The 20,037-nt window shown below is 39.0% G+C and overlaps 2 protein-coding genes and 1 long non-coding RNA gene across 4 annotated transcripts; all 3 read right to left on the bottom strand.

Moving 5' to 3' along the window:
• Positions 1-8,017: 8,017 nt before the first annotated feature.
• On the bottom strand, positions 8,018-9,519 carry LOC147490474 (protein CHUP1, chloroplastic-like). The gene is made up of 2 exons (XM_086565336.1): positions 8,504-9,519; positions 8,018-8,416 (listed from the first exon to the last, which is right to left on the bottom strand). The coding sequence occupies exons 1-2, from the start codon at positions 9,359-9,361 to the stop codon at positions 8,018-8,020; spliced, it is 1,257 nt and encodes a 418-aa protein (XP_086421462.1). The 5' UTR covers positions 9,362-9,519.
• Positions 9,520-10,226: 707 nt separating this feature from the next.
• Positions 10,227-15,231, bottom strand: LOC147490473 (syntaxin-52-like). 2 transcript variants are annotated; one of them, XM_086566339.1, is made up of 6 exons: positions 13,909-15,231; positions 13,382-13,592; positions 12,740-12,945; positions 12,556-12,656; positions 12,406-12,450; positions 10,227-10,649 (listed from the first exon to the last, which is right to left on the bottom strand). In XM_086566339.1, exons 2-6 carry the CDS (start codon positions 13,585-13,587, stop codon positions 10,518-10,520), a joined length of 690 nt encoding a protein of 229 aa, XP_086422465.1. In that variant the 5' UTR covers positions 13,588-13,592; positions 13,909-15,231; the 3' UTR covers positions 10,227-10,517. The 2 variants fall into 2 exon arrangements, with proteins under 2 accessions (XP_086422465.1, XP_086422464.1); XM_086566338.1 differs by lacking the exon at positions 13,909-15,231 and having other exon boundaries at positions 13,382-13,899.
• A 454-nt stretch (positions 15,232-15,685) lies between these two features.
• LOC147490472 (uncharacterized) lies at positions 15,686-18,300 on the bottom strand. Its single transcript, XR_015198914.1, has 2 exons — positions 18,035-18,300; positions 15,686-17,956 (listed from the first exon to the last, which is right to left on the bottom strand). It is a non-coding gene; the product is annotated as an uncharacterized LOC147490472 (long non-coding RNA).
• Between the last annotated feature and the right edge of the window lie 1,737 nt (positions 18,301-20,037).

Below are 20,037 nucleotides of genomic sequence, written 5' to 3'. Positions count from 1 at the left end.
TGATGAAGCTTGAAGATAGGAAGTCATCGGTACACATATCGGTGGTTTGGGGAATAACTACAAACTATTTGGTGAATCGAAGGCTATAATCGGAAGAAGGAGTAAGAAAAGGCAATTGAACTTGGATGGCTAAAGTCAGATTCAACGGTAGCAGTCAAGTCTTTTCTGAGCAATTTAGTTCATTGTAAGTTAAAGTTGATTGGGACAGGGTTAAAGACAAAGCCAATATCTTCTTCACAAGCACATGGAGAGAAGCCAATTTCGGTGCAGACTTGTGTGTGAAGAAAGGAGCAACACTACAAAATGGACAGATGCAATGGTGGAACATCAAACTAGATTTTTCACATATAGTAGAGAACTCACACAGTCACACTCTACCTTTTGGAGAAACCCACTCGAGGCTCTCACATGATGTATATGTAATTTTCTTTTTGCTATCAATACAATTACCTTTTAGCAAAAAACGAAAAACGCTTGAAAATAGGACTATATACAATTACCTTTTAGCAAAAAAAGAAAAACGCTTGAAAATAGGACTATGAGCTTGCCATCTTTTGATAATATAGTTGTACGTGTGAATTGGCTTTATTGCTGGAATATAAAGAAAACACTTCTTCACACTCCTAGCTACTTAGTGATTCTGTGATTCTATCTACAAAGAAGTTGTTCTTGGTGAAATTAGATTCCTCTAAGATAGGTTAGGTTCCATATATATTAGATAAGCATAGAGTGAGAATAACTAGCTTTTAAGACCCTAAGTTCAAGATGGTTACTATTATGCTATCAAGGTCGTAATCTTATTCCCTACCAATCTTATTAGTGGATTGACCACATGAACTCGGTCGATAATGCCCCAGAATCCCTATGCATCAGCTGTCAGTCACATACATACATTCACGTAGTCTTATTGTGGGTAGAAAGCATGGAAACATACATCCACGTAGAAATTTAGTTATAAGACAATCAGAACTAATAAAATAACAACCAGAAGGAAGAATTGTACTTCCATTATTTCAAAGTAAAACATGTGAATTCATAACTGAGGCAAAAGCTAGATTATTGAATAACACAAGACAATCTACTTTGGCACTGCAAAAGAAAACTCTCAAGGTCGACTTAAAGTCTCTGGCTGCCAAAGAACATGGTCCCGAATTCGCAAATTATATACAGAGTAAGGTACAATTTTGATGTGTTTGTACAAGTGAATGCTCACACACAGCCAGTTGTAATATATACGTATTAGGAAATAAACAATAATGCAAGGAGTTGTGGGCAAGATCGGCATTTTGATAACCACATCGAAACAAAGACCCAAACGGAGATTGTAAAATTTCATTTCTTATGCCTTCAAAACAATTTCCTTTGACAACTATTATCTTTCACTAATTGTTCATGGATGCCCAACAACACCCCAATTTCATCTCTCTCCCTAAACATTTATTCAAAATATTTAATCATTAAAATTAAAGAAAATACAAATTATGATGTTAAAGAAATTAAATTTAACGATCAAATGCTTACCATATTTACACGATGAGAGATGTGAGTTTCCGGGTTTCTAGCCAATGTAGCATGTGTTAGTGGATCGACTGGGTCCGAAAATTCAATTACTGGAGAGTTTTGCAAATTATAGACTTCATCGACGTTTTCATCCTCATCGACGTTTAGCTCTGATGATAACTTTTGTGTCAATCTACTAACTGATTTTCAACCGAAAAATCGTTTACCCTTGTTACTCATTTTGCGTGGCACTTGCAATTCAATCAACAATATCCTCTTTATAACTTTAATTTAAACAAAACACACAATTTCAAACTAACATTCTAAAACATCAATTCCAATATTCTAATTCAACAAACATTAAACTAATCCCTTTAACCTTACAATTCCAACATTCTAATTCAACATTAAACTAATCAAAATAACCTCATAATCAAAATAACTTACAATCAATCAAAATAAACTTAATAAAATCGAATTTCAAAGTTGTAATAATTCATACTTGGTGAATGTATGTCAAAATGATCTAACAGAAATTGAGGTGAGAGAGAGGATGCCGCGAGATTGAGAAGGAAGAAAAATGGAGAAGAGAAAAAAATTCACGTTTTTAGTAACTGCCCTATACAGACGGCATAGTTTCTGTTGTCTGTTGCAATTTAACAGACAGACGGCAGAGTTTTAATGGCCGTTTGTAGCCCGAACTGCTAAAAAATGTGATTGGAATGATTTTTTTTATTTTGGGTTGCTAAATATGACTGGGCATGCTAAAAGGCTTATGTGACACCTTTTAGCAGCCCTCCATTGGACTTGCTCTAAGCAAATGAATTACGTGTGTTAAATTAGCGTTTCTTGTTAATTCGTTAAAAAGTATGATGTACAGTAGTTGGGATGGTCGAGCACATGGATCAATTCTTTATGAATAGGTTGGTGAAAGTGTGTAGCGTCTTTGGCAGACTAATGCACTCGAACTGGATTTCCTTGCATTTATATGCTGCTTAGCCGCCCCGTGTGAAACAGACCGAATTTTGTCATATAAATGTGTTGGGTTTGTTGGAACCGTCGAGCTTTGCTCCGGTGTCCGTATACCACACTCACCCCCGGTTTCGATGAAGAGCGCCAAGGCGCTCATCTATAAGCCTTCTTCGCCATGATCGTTTGAAGAAGCTTCGGCCAGGCCACCTAAGGGCGGACTCAAGGCCAAGCTCTATTGAAGAGGGCCGGCTCACTACCACCATGGGCGCCAAGCTCCAATTGCGCCCAAGCCCATTTATCTTCCCCTTTGTCTATGTACACCTATATAAAGGAAATAGATTAGGTTTTGAAGTACAACTTTGAGAGATTCATTTCTAGGGTATTGTGGGGAGCTCTGTTGAGCTAGGGTTTGAGTGAGGCCTCTTCTTATTGATTCTTGATCTCTTGTAAACTCTCCAATCTTTATTATAAAGGAAACTCGGCTCTTGTGTGTGGATGTAGGTAACATTTACCGAACCACCTAAATCTTTGTGTCTCTTTGCATTGTTACTTCCATTATTATTGTTGCTATGAATTGTGATGATATTGTAGTGGTTTTGCTTGGTTGAGGTTGTTGTGATAACTACCAAAGTCTTGGGTGGGTGATTTCCTTGGTGTGATCTCCAAGTTGAAATCATTTGGGATAGAAAGTAGCTAGATTGAGGTGTGACCTTCTAGTGAAATCTCCCAACAAGTGGTATCAGAGCATAGGTGACCGTGGTCGAGCTACCGGGGTGTTTGAGGAAATTCCTCTGAGAGGTTCTCCACCGCGTGGTTTTGATTCAGTAGAGTCATGACGACTAAAAAGAAAGCTAAGATATAGAAGTTTGACGAACAAACTTCGCTATTGGAAGATGCAAATTGAGGATGTTCTCTATCAAAAGGATTTGATGGAAACATTGATATGTGAGAAGCCCGATGAGATTCCGCAAGATAAATGGGATTTACAAGATAGAAAGGCCTTGGCCACAATCCGATTGAGTCTTTCGAAGTCGGTAGCATTCAATATTAAGACTGAGAAGACGGCGAAGTCTCTCATGGAGGCACTTACTACGATGTATGAACAACCCTCGGCCGCAAACAAAGTCTATTTGATCACCAAGCTATTTAGTATGAAAATGTTGGAGGGGACCTCCTTCAAGGATCACCTAAATGAATTCAACCAAACTAAGGACCAATTGGAGTCGGGTTGAGATTACATTTAGTGATGAGGTGCTAGCTTTGGCGATACTTGGACAATTGCCTCCAAGTTGGAATGCGACTATGGCGGCTATTAGTGGCTCTGCGGGAATGACCAAGTTGAAGTTTGAGCACGTTGTTAGTATGGTACTAACTGAGGAAATCCGGAGACAGGATTGTCCGTCATCTTCGGGATCAACTTCAGGGTCGGCATTGAGCACTGAAAGTAGGGGAAGAAAGTCAAACAGGAGTCGTAGTAAGAAGAAGTGGAGGGGGAGATCGAAATCTCAAGCCTCCCAATTGCAAAGCGTTGAACACAAACCTCGAGACATGAGTGAAGTGGTGTGCTATAATTGTGGTAGGCCTGGCCACTATAGCCCCAATTGTCCGGCACCAAGAAACAACAACAACATTAATAAGAACAAGAAAAAGAATCAAGAAGCTAATGTTGTTGAGATGGTAGATGACGCTTTGATATGTTCGATGGAGCACAAGAAGGAGTCTTGGGTACTTGATTTCCGCGATCTTTCCATGCTACCTCACATCGAGAGTTCCTTGAGAACTGGCTAATCGAAGGTGACCTTTGAACGGTCTTTTCGGTGATGACCAACCTTGTGACATTGTCGGCAAGGGTGATGTGCATATCAAGATGAATGGCTCGTCATGGTTATTGAGGGACGCCGACATGTTCCGGATTTAAGGAAGAATTTGATTTACGTGGGGCAATTGGCAAGTGAAGGATTTGTTACGTCTTTACCGGGTGATACTTGGAAGGTCTCGAAGGGTTCATTGATTGTTGCAAATGGTAAGAAAGATGGTACTTTCTACATGACCGCACATGGTTGTGAGTCGATTGCCGTGGCACATGGCAAAGAGGATCCGAATGTTTGGCACCGCAGACTTGGTCACATGAGTGAGAAAGGAATGAAAATCCTTCACTCTTCTCGTAAACTCCCAAAGTTACAAATGATCGAAATTGACTTCGTGGAGAACCGCGGTATTTGGAAAGCGTAAGCGGGTGAGTTTTCGTGAGAATGGGTCGACCAAAGCTAGAAGGCTTGAGTTGATACATACAGATGTCTGGGGGCCAGCTAATGTCTCTTCACTTGGCGGAAAGTCATATTTTGTGACTTTCATTGATGACCATACTAGGAAGGTGTGGGTCTATTTCTTGAGACACAAGTCAGAAGTATTTGAAGTGTTCAAGACTTGGAAGGCCATGGTTGAGAATGAGACAAGCTTGAAAGTAAAGAAGCTGAGATCCGACAACGGTGGAGAGTATGAGGATTCAGGTTTTAAGAAGTACTGTGCTGACAATGGCATCAAGATGGAAAAGACTTTGCCAGGGACACCTCAGCAGAATGGGGTTGCAGAGCTTAATGAATAGAAACACCGACAGAGAGAGCTAGGTGTACGCGCGACACTCAGCAGGCTTGCCCAAACAGTTCGGGCGTAAAGTGTTAGCAATGCCAGCTTACCCGATCAATAGAGGACCATCGGTGCCTTTGGATTTTAAGATTCCGTGAGGAAGTGTGGAGCGGGAAGGATGTGAACCTTTCCCATTTGAAGGTGTTTGGTTGTGTGTCCTATGTCCACATTAGTGACCAAGCTAGAAGCAAGCTTGATGCTAAGTCACTAAAGTGCACTTTCATCGGCTATGGCGGTGATGATTTTGGGTATCGCTTTTGGGATGATCAAAATCGGAAAATCATTCGTAGTAGAGATGTCAGGTTTAATGAGAAGGTGATGTACAAGGACGAGATGAAGCACAAACCAAGGAATCGGGTACGCAGAGATGCACAGAGTATGTTGAGTTGGAAGACTTTGATGTAAGTCGGGTATAGTGGGAGCCCCACACCGAGGATGACAAGAGTAGTGACTCGAGAGAATAATGAGGATACTACACCACCGAAGTCCATCTCCACCTCGTGCCCCAAGGAAGACATCCAGCCACATGTACCGAAGTTCGAGATATATCCCTCCACCTATGTGAATTACTTGCTACTTACTGATGGTGGCGAGCCTCAATGCTATGATGAAGCATTGGAGGTGAGTGATGCAAGCAAGTGGGAGCTTGCTATGCAAGATGAGATGAAGTCCCTCATCTCTTGTGGCACGTGGGAGTTAGCCAAACTACCCATGGGCAAGAAGGCTCTACAGAACAAATGGGTGTTTAGAGTCAAAGAGGAACATGATGGTTCCCAGAGATACAAGGCAAGGCTAGTAGTCAAGGGTTTTCAGCAGAAAGCAGGCATTGACTTCACAGAGATATTCTCCCCAGTGGTGAAACTGAATACTATTCGATCAGTGTTGAGTATTGTTGCAGCGGAAGATTTATATCTTGAGCAGTTGGATGTTAAAACTGCCTTCCTCCATGGTGACCTAGTTGAGGAAATTTATATGCAGCAACCGGAGGGTTTCATCAAGAAGGGTAAAGAGAATATGGTATGCGTGCTCGAGAAAAGAGCTTGTATGGTTTGAAACAAGCCCCTAGGCAAAGGGTACAGAAGTTTGATAACTTCATGCAAGGAAATGGCTACTATAAGTGCTGTGGCCCACCGACCATTGTTGCTACTTCAAGAGGTTCGACTCCAGCTACATCATCCTGTTGCTATATGTTGATGATATGTTAGTAGCGAGTTCTGATATGTCAGAAATTGGGAGATTGAAAGAGAAGTTAGCAAGTGAGTTCTCTATGAAGGACTTGGGTGCGCAAAAAAACGATTCTAGGGATGAGGATCGAAGAGATAAAGGCGTAAAGGTATTCGAGTTGTCTCAGCCGAAAGTATATTGAGAAGGTATTGAAAAGGTTCAAGACATGGGTAGTGCGAAACCAGTTTGCACACCTTTGGCGATCCCACTTCAAGTTGTCCAAGGAACACTCTCCCAAGATCGTTGAGGAAAGAAACTTCATGGCTAAGGTACCATACCGCCATTGGAAGTCTTATGTATGCCATGGTTTGCACACGTCCGGATATAGCCCCAAGCGGTGGGAGTCGCCGAGATTTATGTCTAATCCCGGCAAGCAACATTGGGAAGCCGCGGAAGTGGATATTGAGATATCCGAGAGGTACTACGAGAAATGCCTATGTTATGGAAGGGTGTTGTGAACTTGCAAGGGTATGTGGATGCCGACTTTGCGGTGAGGTAGATCGCGGTAAGAAGCACTACCGGTTATGTCTTTACTGATGGGTGCTACCGCGATGAGTTGGATTTTTCGCCATAAGATTGTTGCTTTTGTCTACCCGCGTATGCAGTATGTGGCCGCTGGAGAGGCAAGCAAAGAGATGATCCGTTACGTGGATTGATGGAAGAGCTTGGGATGAAGCAAGAGAGAAGTGTGTTACACAAAGGATAATGTGAGTGCTATACATCTTGCCAAGAATTCCGCCTTTCATTCTAGGACCAAGCACATTGGTCTCGGTATCATTTTATCCGATCTCTCGTTGGAGGATGAGGTCTTGGCACTTGAGAAGATCCAAGGGAGTGAGAATCCGCGGATATGTTGACCAAGGCCGCGCCTCTCATCGAGAAGTTGAAGTTGTGTTCAACCCGATGGTGGGTCTTGCTTGAAGACCATGATGAATGAGCCGAAAGTGTTTCTTTAGTTTTTGGATTTGGATTGAGTTGTTACAATTGAGATGTGATATGCATGAAGAATCTCGAAGGTTCCAAGTGGGAGATTGTTGGGTTTGTTGGAACCGCCGAGCTTTGCTCCGTGTCCGTGATACCACACTCACCCCGGTTCGATGAAGAGGGGCCAGGCTCATCTATAGGCCAAGGCCATGATGATCGTTGAAGAAGGCGCCACAAGGCCACCTAAGGGCGGACTCAAGGCCAAGCTCTATGAAGAGGGAGGGGCCACCTATGCTAGCGCCCAGCCAAGCTCCAATTGCGGCCCAAGCCCATTTATCTTCCCCTTTGTCTATGTACACCTATATAAAGGAAATAGATTAGGGTTTTGAAGTACAACTTTGAGAGATTCATTTCTAGGGTATTGTGGGAGCTCTGTTGAGCTAGGGTTTGAGTGAGGCCTCTTCTTATTGATTCTTGATCTCTTGTAAACTCTCAAATCTTTATTATAAAGGAAACTCGGCTCTTGTGTGTGGATGTAGGTAACATTTACCGAACCACCTAAATCTTTGTGTCTCTTTGCATTGTTACTTCCATTATTATTGTTGCTATGAATTGTGATGATATTGTAGTGGTTTTGCTTGGTTGAGGTTGTTGTGATAACTACCAAAGTCTTGGGTGGGTGATTTCCTTGGTGTGATCTCCAAGTTGAAATCATTTGGGATAGAAAGTAGCTAGATTGAGGTGTGACCTTCTAGTGAAATCTCCCAACAAAATGTTCGTGTTGCCATGATCTCCTGCAGGCTTCACTCCCTCTGACCCATCTTCTGAGCTTGCCAAGTAACTTTGGTTTCTTATGGCTAGTGGTCATTATTAATGCACGAGATTCATCCTGGTCTGCTATCGTTGATGAAGGATCTGAATCGTATCTTAGAATTCCATGTTTTACTTCATCTTCCAGTACAATACTGTCGTCCCTCTCTTCATGTTCATGTTCTTCTTCTTGATTTCTCGTTAGTTCATGTCTGAAGCATGCATTGATCCATCGTAAATATACTAATTCTTCAGCCTCAGCTGCGCGATCCTTTTGCAGTTGTTCTAATTCAGTGATGAGTTGGTCATGAACATAGACACCAGTGTCTTCTGATTCCTTCTGCAAAAATGGAAATAAGAAACCATTAAGTACAAGGAAAGAAAGGATAAGGGTGCCTTCCTTGAGAGATAAGAAAGATTTTCAAACCTTTGAGACAGATGAAGCAGAGGTTTCGGCCAACTCTAGTTTCTCAGCCAATTCTTTCTTCTCCTGTTGATACTTGTCTACTAAAATTTCCAGTACCATAATTCTATCGTTCAGTTCTACGATCACTTGTGTCTTACCCTGCAACTCCTCATGACTTGTCGAAATCTCAGCTTCTCTAGCTTGCAACATTGAAGCCTGTCGAAGGACAACGTTGGAATACTTTCTTGTCACCCTCAAGAGCTTCTTTGCTTTCTTTTGGAGCATTCCATTATCTAATCTTGCAGATTCAAGTTGCTTTAAAACTCTTAGGTACTCAACTACCATCAACTCGAACTTTCGTCTCTCAGCTTCCCTGGACTCAATTGTCATACCCAGGAAATCAAGATGAGCTTGTTTTAAAACCAACAGATTTTGAAGTTTTGTAAGAGCCAATTCCTGCTCTTTTAACCCGCAGAAAGATACAAACCTTCTCTCGAGTTCCTGTTCCTTATGTTGAAGAGCCTTTACCTGTTTCATTAGGCTTAATATCTCTTCCTCCGTTTCAGGTCTATATCGAATTTGCAAGCTTATATATGAATCCTTTGTCTGAATATTTCCCATATGTACTCCTCCTTCTGTACAAGCTAAAGACGTCGAATTAAGGCCTTGAGTGCTATTGTGATCTCTATTGTCATCTTGAGCTTCAGTTTCATCATTTCGACTTACCTGATGGCTTTCTTCTGTTGCTCTTCCTACATGTAACTTTTTCCTAGATGTGATCATAGAATACCAAAAACCAGCTAAAGAAAGTGCTAAGGGTATACCAGCTTTGAGAATTATGGGCTTCATCAGCTCTGATTGCCTTCCTGAATTCTCCATGTATGAAAAAATTGTTGAAGAACTTTACTGTTTTGATGAGTGATGATAAACTTGAATGTAAAGCTAAGATGAATTGAAATCTTTGGTTAACTTTGGTTTTGCCTTTCCTTTGTTTAGCAAGAAGTGGTATTGCTTTATGGACCACCCTACGCCACCTTATTCTTTTCATTCACTTCTTGGCATATATATTTTGTTGCGTTATGGTTCTTTCAACGCTTCTTCAAAATACAACACATGATTGAGACTTTTTGTAGGCAACCATTTCTAAGACATTTTAAGAATGTAGCATTGATCATTGATGTTTATGAACTTGGAGTTAATCTAAGAAGAGTAACGAAGAAAGGGACTGTTTACATAACTTATAACTGAACTTCAGTTATGAGAAATAAAGTTTGGTGAGGGTTTTGAAAATTTAATAATCAAAACTTAAAGAACCCTTAATAAACAGAGTTGTTTTCTCAATAAAGACTCAGAATAACTTGTTTAATAAATGCACGTGCTTACTCGGATGCACGGATTCAGCCTATAACAAATGCAAATTCTTTACATTGTATATCAACTCTCAATAGTGTAAGCGTTCACTGTCCTCGTTCCCGCTGGAATTTGAATTTAGCTTACTATTCTGTTGTCCATAGTTTATGAGTTTTCTTGCGTTTTTTCATTACTGTAATATATGTGGTGACATTCATTGAAATTTCCTCTGTTTTCAGCTCTTTGCTGTCTAGGCATCAAATAGATAGCCCCAGCTGAGCTGAAGTCGATGCAAGTAAAAATCATGCACCAATTGGCAACGGAGCTCAAATCATCCAAAGAAATGTAATGAACAGAAAGGAAAATAACTCATCCAGATACAGAATGCTCAAAGGAGTTGAATACAGCAGATATTTATAAACTTCTCATAAATAACCACATTTACTCAGAGTCTCAAAGCTGCAGTATATTTCTAACATCCTTTATAGAGTATGTAAAAATGCAACACGTTCTAAAATCATTTCTAATATTCCTATATACACTTAATTACTTATCCTGAACCCTATGGATAATGCGAAAAACATCCAAGACCCTCCTAGGAGGCAGTTAGAGCTTCCACCATCTGGACACAAAAAAAAATAGTTAAGGGAGCCAAGAAACGGTTTTGTACCTTCTCTTGATACTATCACAAGTATTTGATCAGTGACCAGGCAACAACTGCCAGAATCACGATTCCAATAACTCCTAAAAGCAATAGCATGCAGGAGCAGCCACCCTTCATACGCTTATTCAGAATTTCCAGTTTCTTTTGCACCAGCTGAATAAAAAATAAAACAAAATTAAAGGTGACTCCACAGCCTTGATATTGTACTTGTCAGAGGAGAACCATCTAGCAGAAATAGTTATCAAAACTACAATCCCCAATCCCTGCTATCCCATGACCCAAAATAATCCAAACAATGTCTGGTATCTCTTCAAGTACACCAAGAACTTTGCAATAGGGAACAATATCTCAAATACTCTACTTCCTTCTACAGGTCAAATTATTCGTAGGAAACAGGGGAACAAAGAGATGATTTCAATAATACAAATGCTAGGAAACCAAACTATATCTTCCTGGATATCAGAGATCAGGATTTTAAGATCAATGAAAGGTTTCTTTTTGCCTTAGCTTCTCATTGATATTGACAATGGCAGAGGTGGTGAATTTAATACTTTGTAGATCAATTCCTATAACATAGAAATCTCTCACTGATTCTGGTTATTGTTAAGAAGTATTTCAAAGCGAACTTTCATTAAGGAGAAAGCAGAACTCAAATCCATGACACTTAAAAGGGGAAGAGGAGTTGTGGAACTGTGTGGAGACATGAGTAGATGATGCAGTGTAGTAGATTAAGCTTTTGTAATCCATATATAATATGCATTTATTGAGCTAGGGCGATGGCAAATAAGAGTAGTAGTAAAAGAAGGAAAAAGTTCAAGGCATCCAATTTAAAGAGAAAATTATGCAAACTTGACTGCATTTTGAAAGATGATAGAAGGTACTGGAAAAATCAGTAAGGAGTCACATGTTCTATCAAGGACAGCTAATGTTTTGGGTCTTAGAAAGAATTCAGATTCTAGGATCAATTCTAATGCAAGGTAAAAGATTGATGAACCAGAGGTCTGGGATTCGAACCCGCCGGCATCCGTGTTATCTAAGTTACTGATCTCATTTAAAACAGGGTTGCCAACCGCAAAAAAAACAAAAAAAAAGGTTGAACAGAAGGCTTCTCTTGCCACCAAAAATAAACAGTTACAACTAAGCTACCACAAAAACGAGGTTTGGTAACTTCATGCAACTTATTAGATAGCTCTCTCGTATAGGACTTGGATAGAGCTTTGAGGATACTAAGGTTTATTTCTAAATAAATATGTATACAGAAACAAAACAATTGGTTGGATAGTCATTCCTGAATTTGGGTAAGACGAAGAGCTGCAAAGGACCATGGTCATCTGTGCTTGTAACTAGTGATGTGCATTATAAAAGATAATGATTAAGGCTGAATTATTTCTCGATGTATTTTTTAATTTGGCAGATTATTATCCTCAAAGAAGGAGCGCTGGAGATTCGTATTTAACTTTTTCCGCATTTTTGAAATGTTGTAGTGGATTTCTCATCCACTAATATTCTTGAATGTATGCCACCTCCACTATTCAAACCTTAGGAATGTTTTATGGTAGGCGGGATTTTTTTTCTTACTTGACTAAAGAAATAGCAAAGACATGATTTTTCTCACTCATATAGGTAACACTGAAAATATAGATATTTCCAATTTTTTAAAAATTGTTCAAGAAGCTCTCAAACCAAGATTTGCACATTGTAAGCTCACTAATATGCAAGAAAAAGTTTGATGCTCGTTATTAGTCCTGGTTATTAACAAATGCAAATGAAACTCTCGAACCAAGATTTGCACATGGCAAGCTCAAAGAGAAAAAATTGATGCTCATTATTAACAAATGCAATCTGAAAAACCATCCAAATAGACAAATACTAACACTAATAAAAAAGGATAATCGAAAAAGAGTGTAACCTGTAGCCTAGAATCTGTTGAGTCCACGTGTTGGTCCAGTGTTTCCTGCACAGTGATGGGGGAATTAAAGAAAATGAGAGTACACCTTTGGCATAATCAGAGTAAGTGAAATGAAAGTGAACGAAGAAAAAAAAAATATAGGGACCATACGATAAGCCTAGTGTGTAGATCGACTTCCTCATTGATTGCCAAAGCAATATGTTTGGTACTTAGAATTGTCTCCTCCAACTTCTCAAGATCGTCATCCTGTTCTGCATCCAATGCAACAACATACAAGGACCAAATTAGAAGAGCTTTTTAAAAAAAATCCTAACACCATAGTAAGTAAGCACACCTTTCACAACTTGCCGTTGTAAACCAACAAGACCATGGTTGTCCAGCCCTCTTGTTCGGCTCATGAGATCTGCTGCCTTTACATCTTGTCCAAGCGAAGTGTCTCTGTTTGTAAAGTTGGACATGTGTAATGTGGAGGCCATCTGATGGACTTTTGATCTCAAATTTGTGAGCATGTCTTCACGACCGACGATCTCCTTTTCTTGTCTTTGCATTAAAATGCAAAGGCAGTACGCAAAATATTAACAAGCAAAGAGAAGATTCAAGTAAATATCCCCCCCTCCCTCGAATATGTCTCCATATATCCATTATAATGATATAATCTGAATGCAAATCTGTATAGTAGCTCACTTTCAGTCCAGGCTAAATAGTAAATACATTCAGGTAGAACGAGAAACCCATAAGGATAACTCTGCTTATACTAGCATTTCAACTTTCAATGCAGGGGAATGAAAAAGGATCATTAGCGCAAAAATTTGTTGGATTTTGGTTAAAACCATAGCAATATGATTTACATGTGATATAGTATCTGAACAATGAGGGTGGAGGGCTGACAGAAATCAGTATAGCAAATGCTTAATTCTAAACTTCGAATTGGAAATTTCTTACAGACAACATATAGAAGTCGAGTCAAGCCTCTTACTTTGGCTGCTTGCAAGGAAGCTTTGACAATAGCGACTGCAAGCCATCGAGTCTGGTCCCTAATACTGTAATCTTCCTCCGAACAGCCGATACGTGACGTTGCGTATCTGGTCCAGACCCTCTTTCAGAAATCAAAGTATTGATGTCGTCAGTAAGTTTGGAAACTTCACTAAATTCCCACATCCATGAGTCAGCAGAAGATGCCATCGCAGCTGTGTTGTAAGAAAGTTAGTTCATGGATAGCATAGGTCTTTTTTCTAGTAAATTCTGTTTAGGCATACATCAACTATACATGACAACAAAGACCTCAAAATTTTATTTTCATCAATTGATTCAAGAAACAAGTCAAAGAAAGTCCTGGTTTACAAAAACATAGTCGATAAGTGGTAGCAAAGTTGTAGATATAAGTAGTAAATGAGTTCTAGTGAACTTTCATATGACATATAAGTAGATTCCAGTAGTGGTCTCTTGTATAAGTACGTCAATATAAGTAGAAGATTTTCACTTTACTATTTTCTTCACAACAACCTCATAACATCTTTCACAACGACCTACTGCTCTGTTTCATCATCAGTAAAAGTGAGACCCAACAACCTTCCCACTGATAAAAGTATAAAACAAAAGGAGGTGTGTTGGTTGTGTTTGCTGATTATGCCACCAAGCAATGTGGATAATATGGTTCCTTCAGGTCTTCAGTTGTAGAGGAAGAGCTGCAAGTGTCTGTTAATACTGTCTATCTCAAAGTTAGTTGCAGCTGTAAAACGTTTAAGATGTGATAAACACAGGTTACACAGCCCTTCCCTCTCCAACACATAAGAAGTTCCAGGCACATCAGCAACCATACACGATCTATGCTGCGCTAACCTTGTTATCACTTATCACTACAGTACGCACCTTGTTCTCCTTACTGCTTTTCCACCACTTCGATAGAATCAAAAGACCCGAACGTTGATGGATGAAAAAACATTTGACGTTTGTAACAATATTAAGTGGAAAAAAGATATACGATATTCTCAAATAGCAATTGCAAAAATTACTTTTTAATACTCTTCTTCACCCTTATAAAAAAAAAAACACACTTTTTCACCTAAAGACATCTCAATTCTTTGATTTCTTTCAGAATTGGAAAACTTAGAAATCAGTCGAAAGAACCAAAGAAGATTACACATTATTTCATTATTAATTATCCTCTATAAGCCTCCCTACCCTTATTCCTAAAAAAACCTGTCTGAAAAATGATCCTTCACTCACTTCTTACTCCCCTATCCCCATATGTTCCCTACCCAAATCTACATTCTTAGTGAAACATCATATGTGCAGTGCACTTGTACAGATGGTGGTGCTGCCCAACACTCTACTTCTTGCCTATCGTGTACTTTTTCATTAATGTATCTCCTTAGGCGTCAATAAGCGCAATGAGCTGAACTGTCTTTACAACCCACTGTTCTCGGGTTTACTCATTACAAATACATGCTTCCTTATCTCTACATGTCTAATTTTTATTTGCAATACTGACATACCTATACATAGCTCCAATCCTATTCCTAGTGAGCTCATTCCAAGTACTCTAAGTCTCTAACTCGATCTCTAAGGATGGCTAATTAGCCAAAGCACCCACTTAAAACTAGCTGTGTTACAGTCCACAAACAAACTGAGACTTTCGTCTCTCCTTTCCAGATCAACAAGTACTTGATCAATATCCATCAAAATGAGACCATACAAATTTAACACATTGTGGTAATGACAAAAAGATTACTAGAATATTACAGTACAAGTTACAAGTCATTCAATATGCAAATTAAATAAACCCCCCTAAGAAATCACATACATAAAATAAGTGATCAAAATTCAATCAACCCCCCCCCCCCCTAGATAGAGACCCGGCGTGTTTTTTATGAAACGCAGCACGCCGTGTACGTTGTGCTAGTAAAGCTTCGTTTGACTCCTTCGTCGGTTATGAGTTATGACTATTTTCTCTGACTATTTCTTGCCAGCTACTACAGTTCACTAGAGCACTTGGGCGATGCATGTAGGAGTTTTATATGAGATTACTAGTAGATCGCACAATAACTCATGCCTACACTTTTGCAATTTAATTTGTCCAGTGAAACAGTGCAACTAATAACTCCGATTCTATAATTTTGCACACAACCCTGGATGAGATGATGCTAAAAATAGCTGAGGCTCATCACGCTTGATCCTTCTCAGAACATTTGCCCCGAAGATCGAGTAGTCCACTACATTAACAAGCAGCTTTAAGACTGAGTACACCCTACATTAACCCAGTGGATGCATCAAGCCAAAGTGACAAAACCCAATTTAAGAAGTAACTAATGTACCGTTATCACCTTTACCAGAGGTTCTAGTGAGCCATACTGACACCATTTACATATATAGAAAAGTTCACAGAATCAGAATGACTACAAAACTAATACATAGCAGGCATCTTCACCGCCCGCGTCAGAATCTATTTCCATGCTGCAACTAGAACATATTCATCATTCATCAGAATAGCTCCAGTGCTCCACTTACTGCTAAAAAAATAAAACAAGCATCAATGAGATAAACAGCTGCAGTTGTTAAGTATAAACAAGATAAGAAGCTAATTGGTCAGCCAATGTAACCTACGGGTATATGCCTCTTTTAGTGACAGTTCTAGGATACAAATAAAACAAAGTATGCAAACTACACCTTTCGATGTGTATAAATTAGAGAATAAGATCAGGAATAATACGCACCTCCACAGCTGAAAAACAAACTTAAAAAGTGTTAACAATGAGTTTGAGAGGAAAAGGAGGCAAATATGTTTCCAAAGTAACATTGACATGGGGACGTGTATTGTAGCCGACAGGAGTAGGAACGAAATACCAAAATGAGGTATATTGCCTTCAACATGTCCATATGGCGCATCCACAACATATGTATCAATGTAACCAATATGGAGTTCTTGAAAATAGGTTGAAGTAGCACCATTTGAGGAATTTAAACTTCAATATGTTACCTACAGATACACATCCAACACAGATTTCTTGAAAATATGTTGTCGATACTACAGAAGTTTTATTGCATTGATGCATTGCACCAAACAAGAACCAAATGAAGCCTATTAAACATCCAAGTTATTGCAACTTGTGCCTTGTGGAATGTGCAACAGAATAGTATCTTACCAAATGGTACTTAACTATCACTACACGTAGTAAGACCAATACTGAAAAGAAACCAAAAAGGCTCTCAAGATATAGTGGGTAAATAACTTGCAAACTCTCTGAATTATGTCATTTGAACTTTGTATCTTAACAACATAAAGACCTACAGTTTGTAATTCCAAATGCAACATCATCAGCAGGATATATATCTAAGGGACTAGATTAGAACCTAGGTCCTATCCATGTACCGTGTATTATTTATTTTTCCGATAAGGGTACCTTCTGAAGAATATAACAAAGAAGGATGATGGTCTTTAATGTAGACAAACTGATGAATCGCCAACTAAGTGCATAAACTATGTTACAAATCTAACCTCACTTTGATAGGACAATCTCTCTGCTTTATAGTTTTACCCTATTTATAGTTGTTTCCAACTAGTGTGTCAGAGCATTCAAATGCGTGTAAAAAGCGTAAACCCATCCAAGTAAATCAGTTCCTATAACGAGATTAAAAGGGTAAGAGTTTAAGCAGGAGAAAATTAATCATAAAAGTAGTATAGAACTCATCTGGAAGGAAACAAAGGAGCAAGAACTCTTAATGACACTCAAAACAAGCAAAGAACCTAGAAAAGTTAGCAAGTCAACCTAACGGGAAATTAACTATTCTAAAACTTGTACAATCAAATTTACATCTGAACTTATGAAGAGAACTCACTAAGCTCAAAATTCCAGTCCTTTCAGTAAAAACGTAAAGAGTCTACGTCTAGACAGAAGACCACCTGCACCATTACGTATAGACAGTATAGATGCTCATTCAAATGTAAAGTGCATCCTCCATCAAATAGTATCCAAGTTTTGACTTCAAAATCTACATTTAGCACGAATAAGATTATATAAATTGATATTACCTCTAGTCATTAGAAATTGCCTAATACTAATTTACTTAAAAAACAAAAAACCACAAACAGAACCTTCACTAGTACACCTAGATGACATAGACACATGTTTAAACATAGTGGCATATCCTGTATCAAATAATATCCTTGGTCTGCCTTTAACACCTACATCTAGCTTGCTCATATAAATGAATACATGAATTTTACATATATTCATGATAAAAATGCATAACTATAAAAGATTAAACAAAACACACACACACACAAGAGAGAGAAGATAGCGTAAACAAATTGTATGACTTGAAGAATCTGGCATGTTATTAATCACTTTGGGCCTAATACAATGTTGAAACATATAAACTTTCTATTGGGCAGTGAAATTGAGGCAATTACAACACAAAACTTAGGAAACATGCGTTCTCATTCCATGTCATGTTGATTCCCAAACCACTTTCCCCAATTAGCTGAAGCTTCTTCTTTTGTCCGGAAAGACCAAATATGTTTCTTCATTTTCTGGCGAGATTGAAGAATCTCCTGTGGTGGCATGCATGAAAATAAATGATTACTAGTAATGTATATCTAACTTATTATTAGCAAGTAGAAAATATAGACCTGTACTTGAGAAAGTGGTTTAGTTTTGAGGCTTAAACAGTCAAAAAGAGCATTCCATTTCCCAGAACAGTTATCAAGAACTCCTGCTCTGTAATACTGTTGCATCTGGTGAAATGGAGAGTAGCAGAACCAGAGAGCGTCGAAGCATTTGATGCAAGATAATTCGAGTCGGGGCACCGAAGAAGAAGCTGGTTCTTCCTTTTTATCCATTCTTTCTTTTCTTCTCTCTGAGAGTGAGAGAGTCAAGTTTTCGGGAGGGTTTAAGTTTCAAATGGGCCAAACAATATCCATCTTTGGGCCCACCACGGGTCCGTGGGTGAATCCAAATCCACAATATATTTTGTATCTTCTCTCTTGAAACTTGAAAAAGAGCAAGTCAAAGCAACCATGGCCACCAACAGTCATCTCTAAACAGCCAAAGTCAATTTCTCTGTCTCTCTCTGAATTGCAATTACTCCTTCAAATATACATCTCTCTCTTATGACATAAAGATTGTGTAGTGACGGTCCGGCGGATGATGGACCCAGATAGAGGACATACAGTGGGGTGAGAAGCATTCTATAAGAGCCGCGGACATAGGAGTCAAGTATGAAGGCTGAGAACCGAGGACTCACAGTGGAGAGCCGCGACTTGAAGGGATAGCTGACCTAGAGTTGTACCATCGGGACACGTTCCACGTGGCAATCAATGGACCGAGAGATGGAGGGACAGGTGGAGGGCCTAAGAGAGAGATGAGGGATTATAAATAGAATAGGAGAGGAGGAGAGAAAGGGAGGTCACAACATTTCGCCCCTGGTGGGGAACAAGAGTGAAAAATAGTGAGATGGCAAAAAAAAGAGTGGGTCAATCGAAAAAGACGCACGGGAGATGGATGTGGAATCAGTAAGGAGTGAAGGGGAGGAGCAAGGTAGGGAAGAGACAGTAATGTCAGAAGCAGAGGAAACAAGGTTGTTGCATGAGGAGATAGCGAGGTTGAAAGAACTCAGTAAGCTCAAATTTACATCTGAACTTATGAAGAGAACTCACTAAGCTCAAAATTCCAGTCGCCTTTCGTAAAAACGTAAAGAGTCTACGTCTAGACAGAAGACCACCTGCACCATTACGTATAGACAGTATAGATGCTCATTCAAATGTAAAGTGCATCCTCCATCAAATAGTATCCAAGTTTTGACTTCAAAATCTACATCTAACACGAATAAGATTATATAAATTGATATTACCTCTAGTCATTAGAAATTGCCTAATACTAATTTACTTAAAAAACAAAAAACCACAAACAGAACCTTCACTACTACACCTAGATGACATAGACACATGTTTAAACATAGTGGCATATCCTGTATCAAATAATATCCTTGGTCTGGCTTTAACACCTACATCTAGCTTGCTCATACAAATGAAAACAAGACAGTGTACATGAATTTTACATATATTCATGATAAAAATGCATAACTATAAAAGATTAAACAAAACACACACACACACAAGAGAGAGAAGATAGCGTAAAGGGAACAGACGACGACAAATTGTATGACTTGAAGAATCTGGCATGTTATTAATCACTTTGGGCCTAATACAATGTTGAAACATATACCAAAAAGTCTAGTTAAAACTTTCTATTGGGCAGTGAAATTGAGCCAATTACAACACAAAACTTAGGAAACATGCATTCTCATTCCCTGTCATGGGGTTTATTCCCAAACCACTTTCTCCAATTAGCTGAAGCTTCTTCTTTTGTCCGAGAGACCAAATATGTTTCTTCATTTTCTGGCGAGATTGAAGAATCTCCTGTGGTGCATGAAAATAAATGATTATTACTAGTAATGTATACCGAACTTATTATTATCAAGTAGAAAATATAAAGTTAAAGAGTTGAGCTGTACTTGAGAAGGTGGTTTAGTTTTGAGGCCTAAACAGTCAAAAAGAGCATTCCATTTCCCTGAACAGTCATCAAGAACTCCTACTCTGAGCTGAATATACCCAAAAGAAAAAAACTTGTAAGG

The sequence above is a fragment of the Coptis chinensis genome, chromosome 6, assembly GCF_015680905.1.
Source record: "Coptis chinensis isolate HL-2020 chromosome 6, ASM1568090v1, whole genome shotgun sequence".
NCBI classification, from domain to species: domain Eukaryota; kingdom Viridiplantae; phylum Streptophyta; class Magnoliopsida; order Ranunculales; family Ranunculaceae; genus Coptis; species Coptis chinensis.
This window is presented reverse-complemented; position numbering and strand designations above follow the sequence as displayed.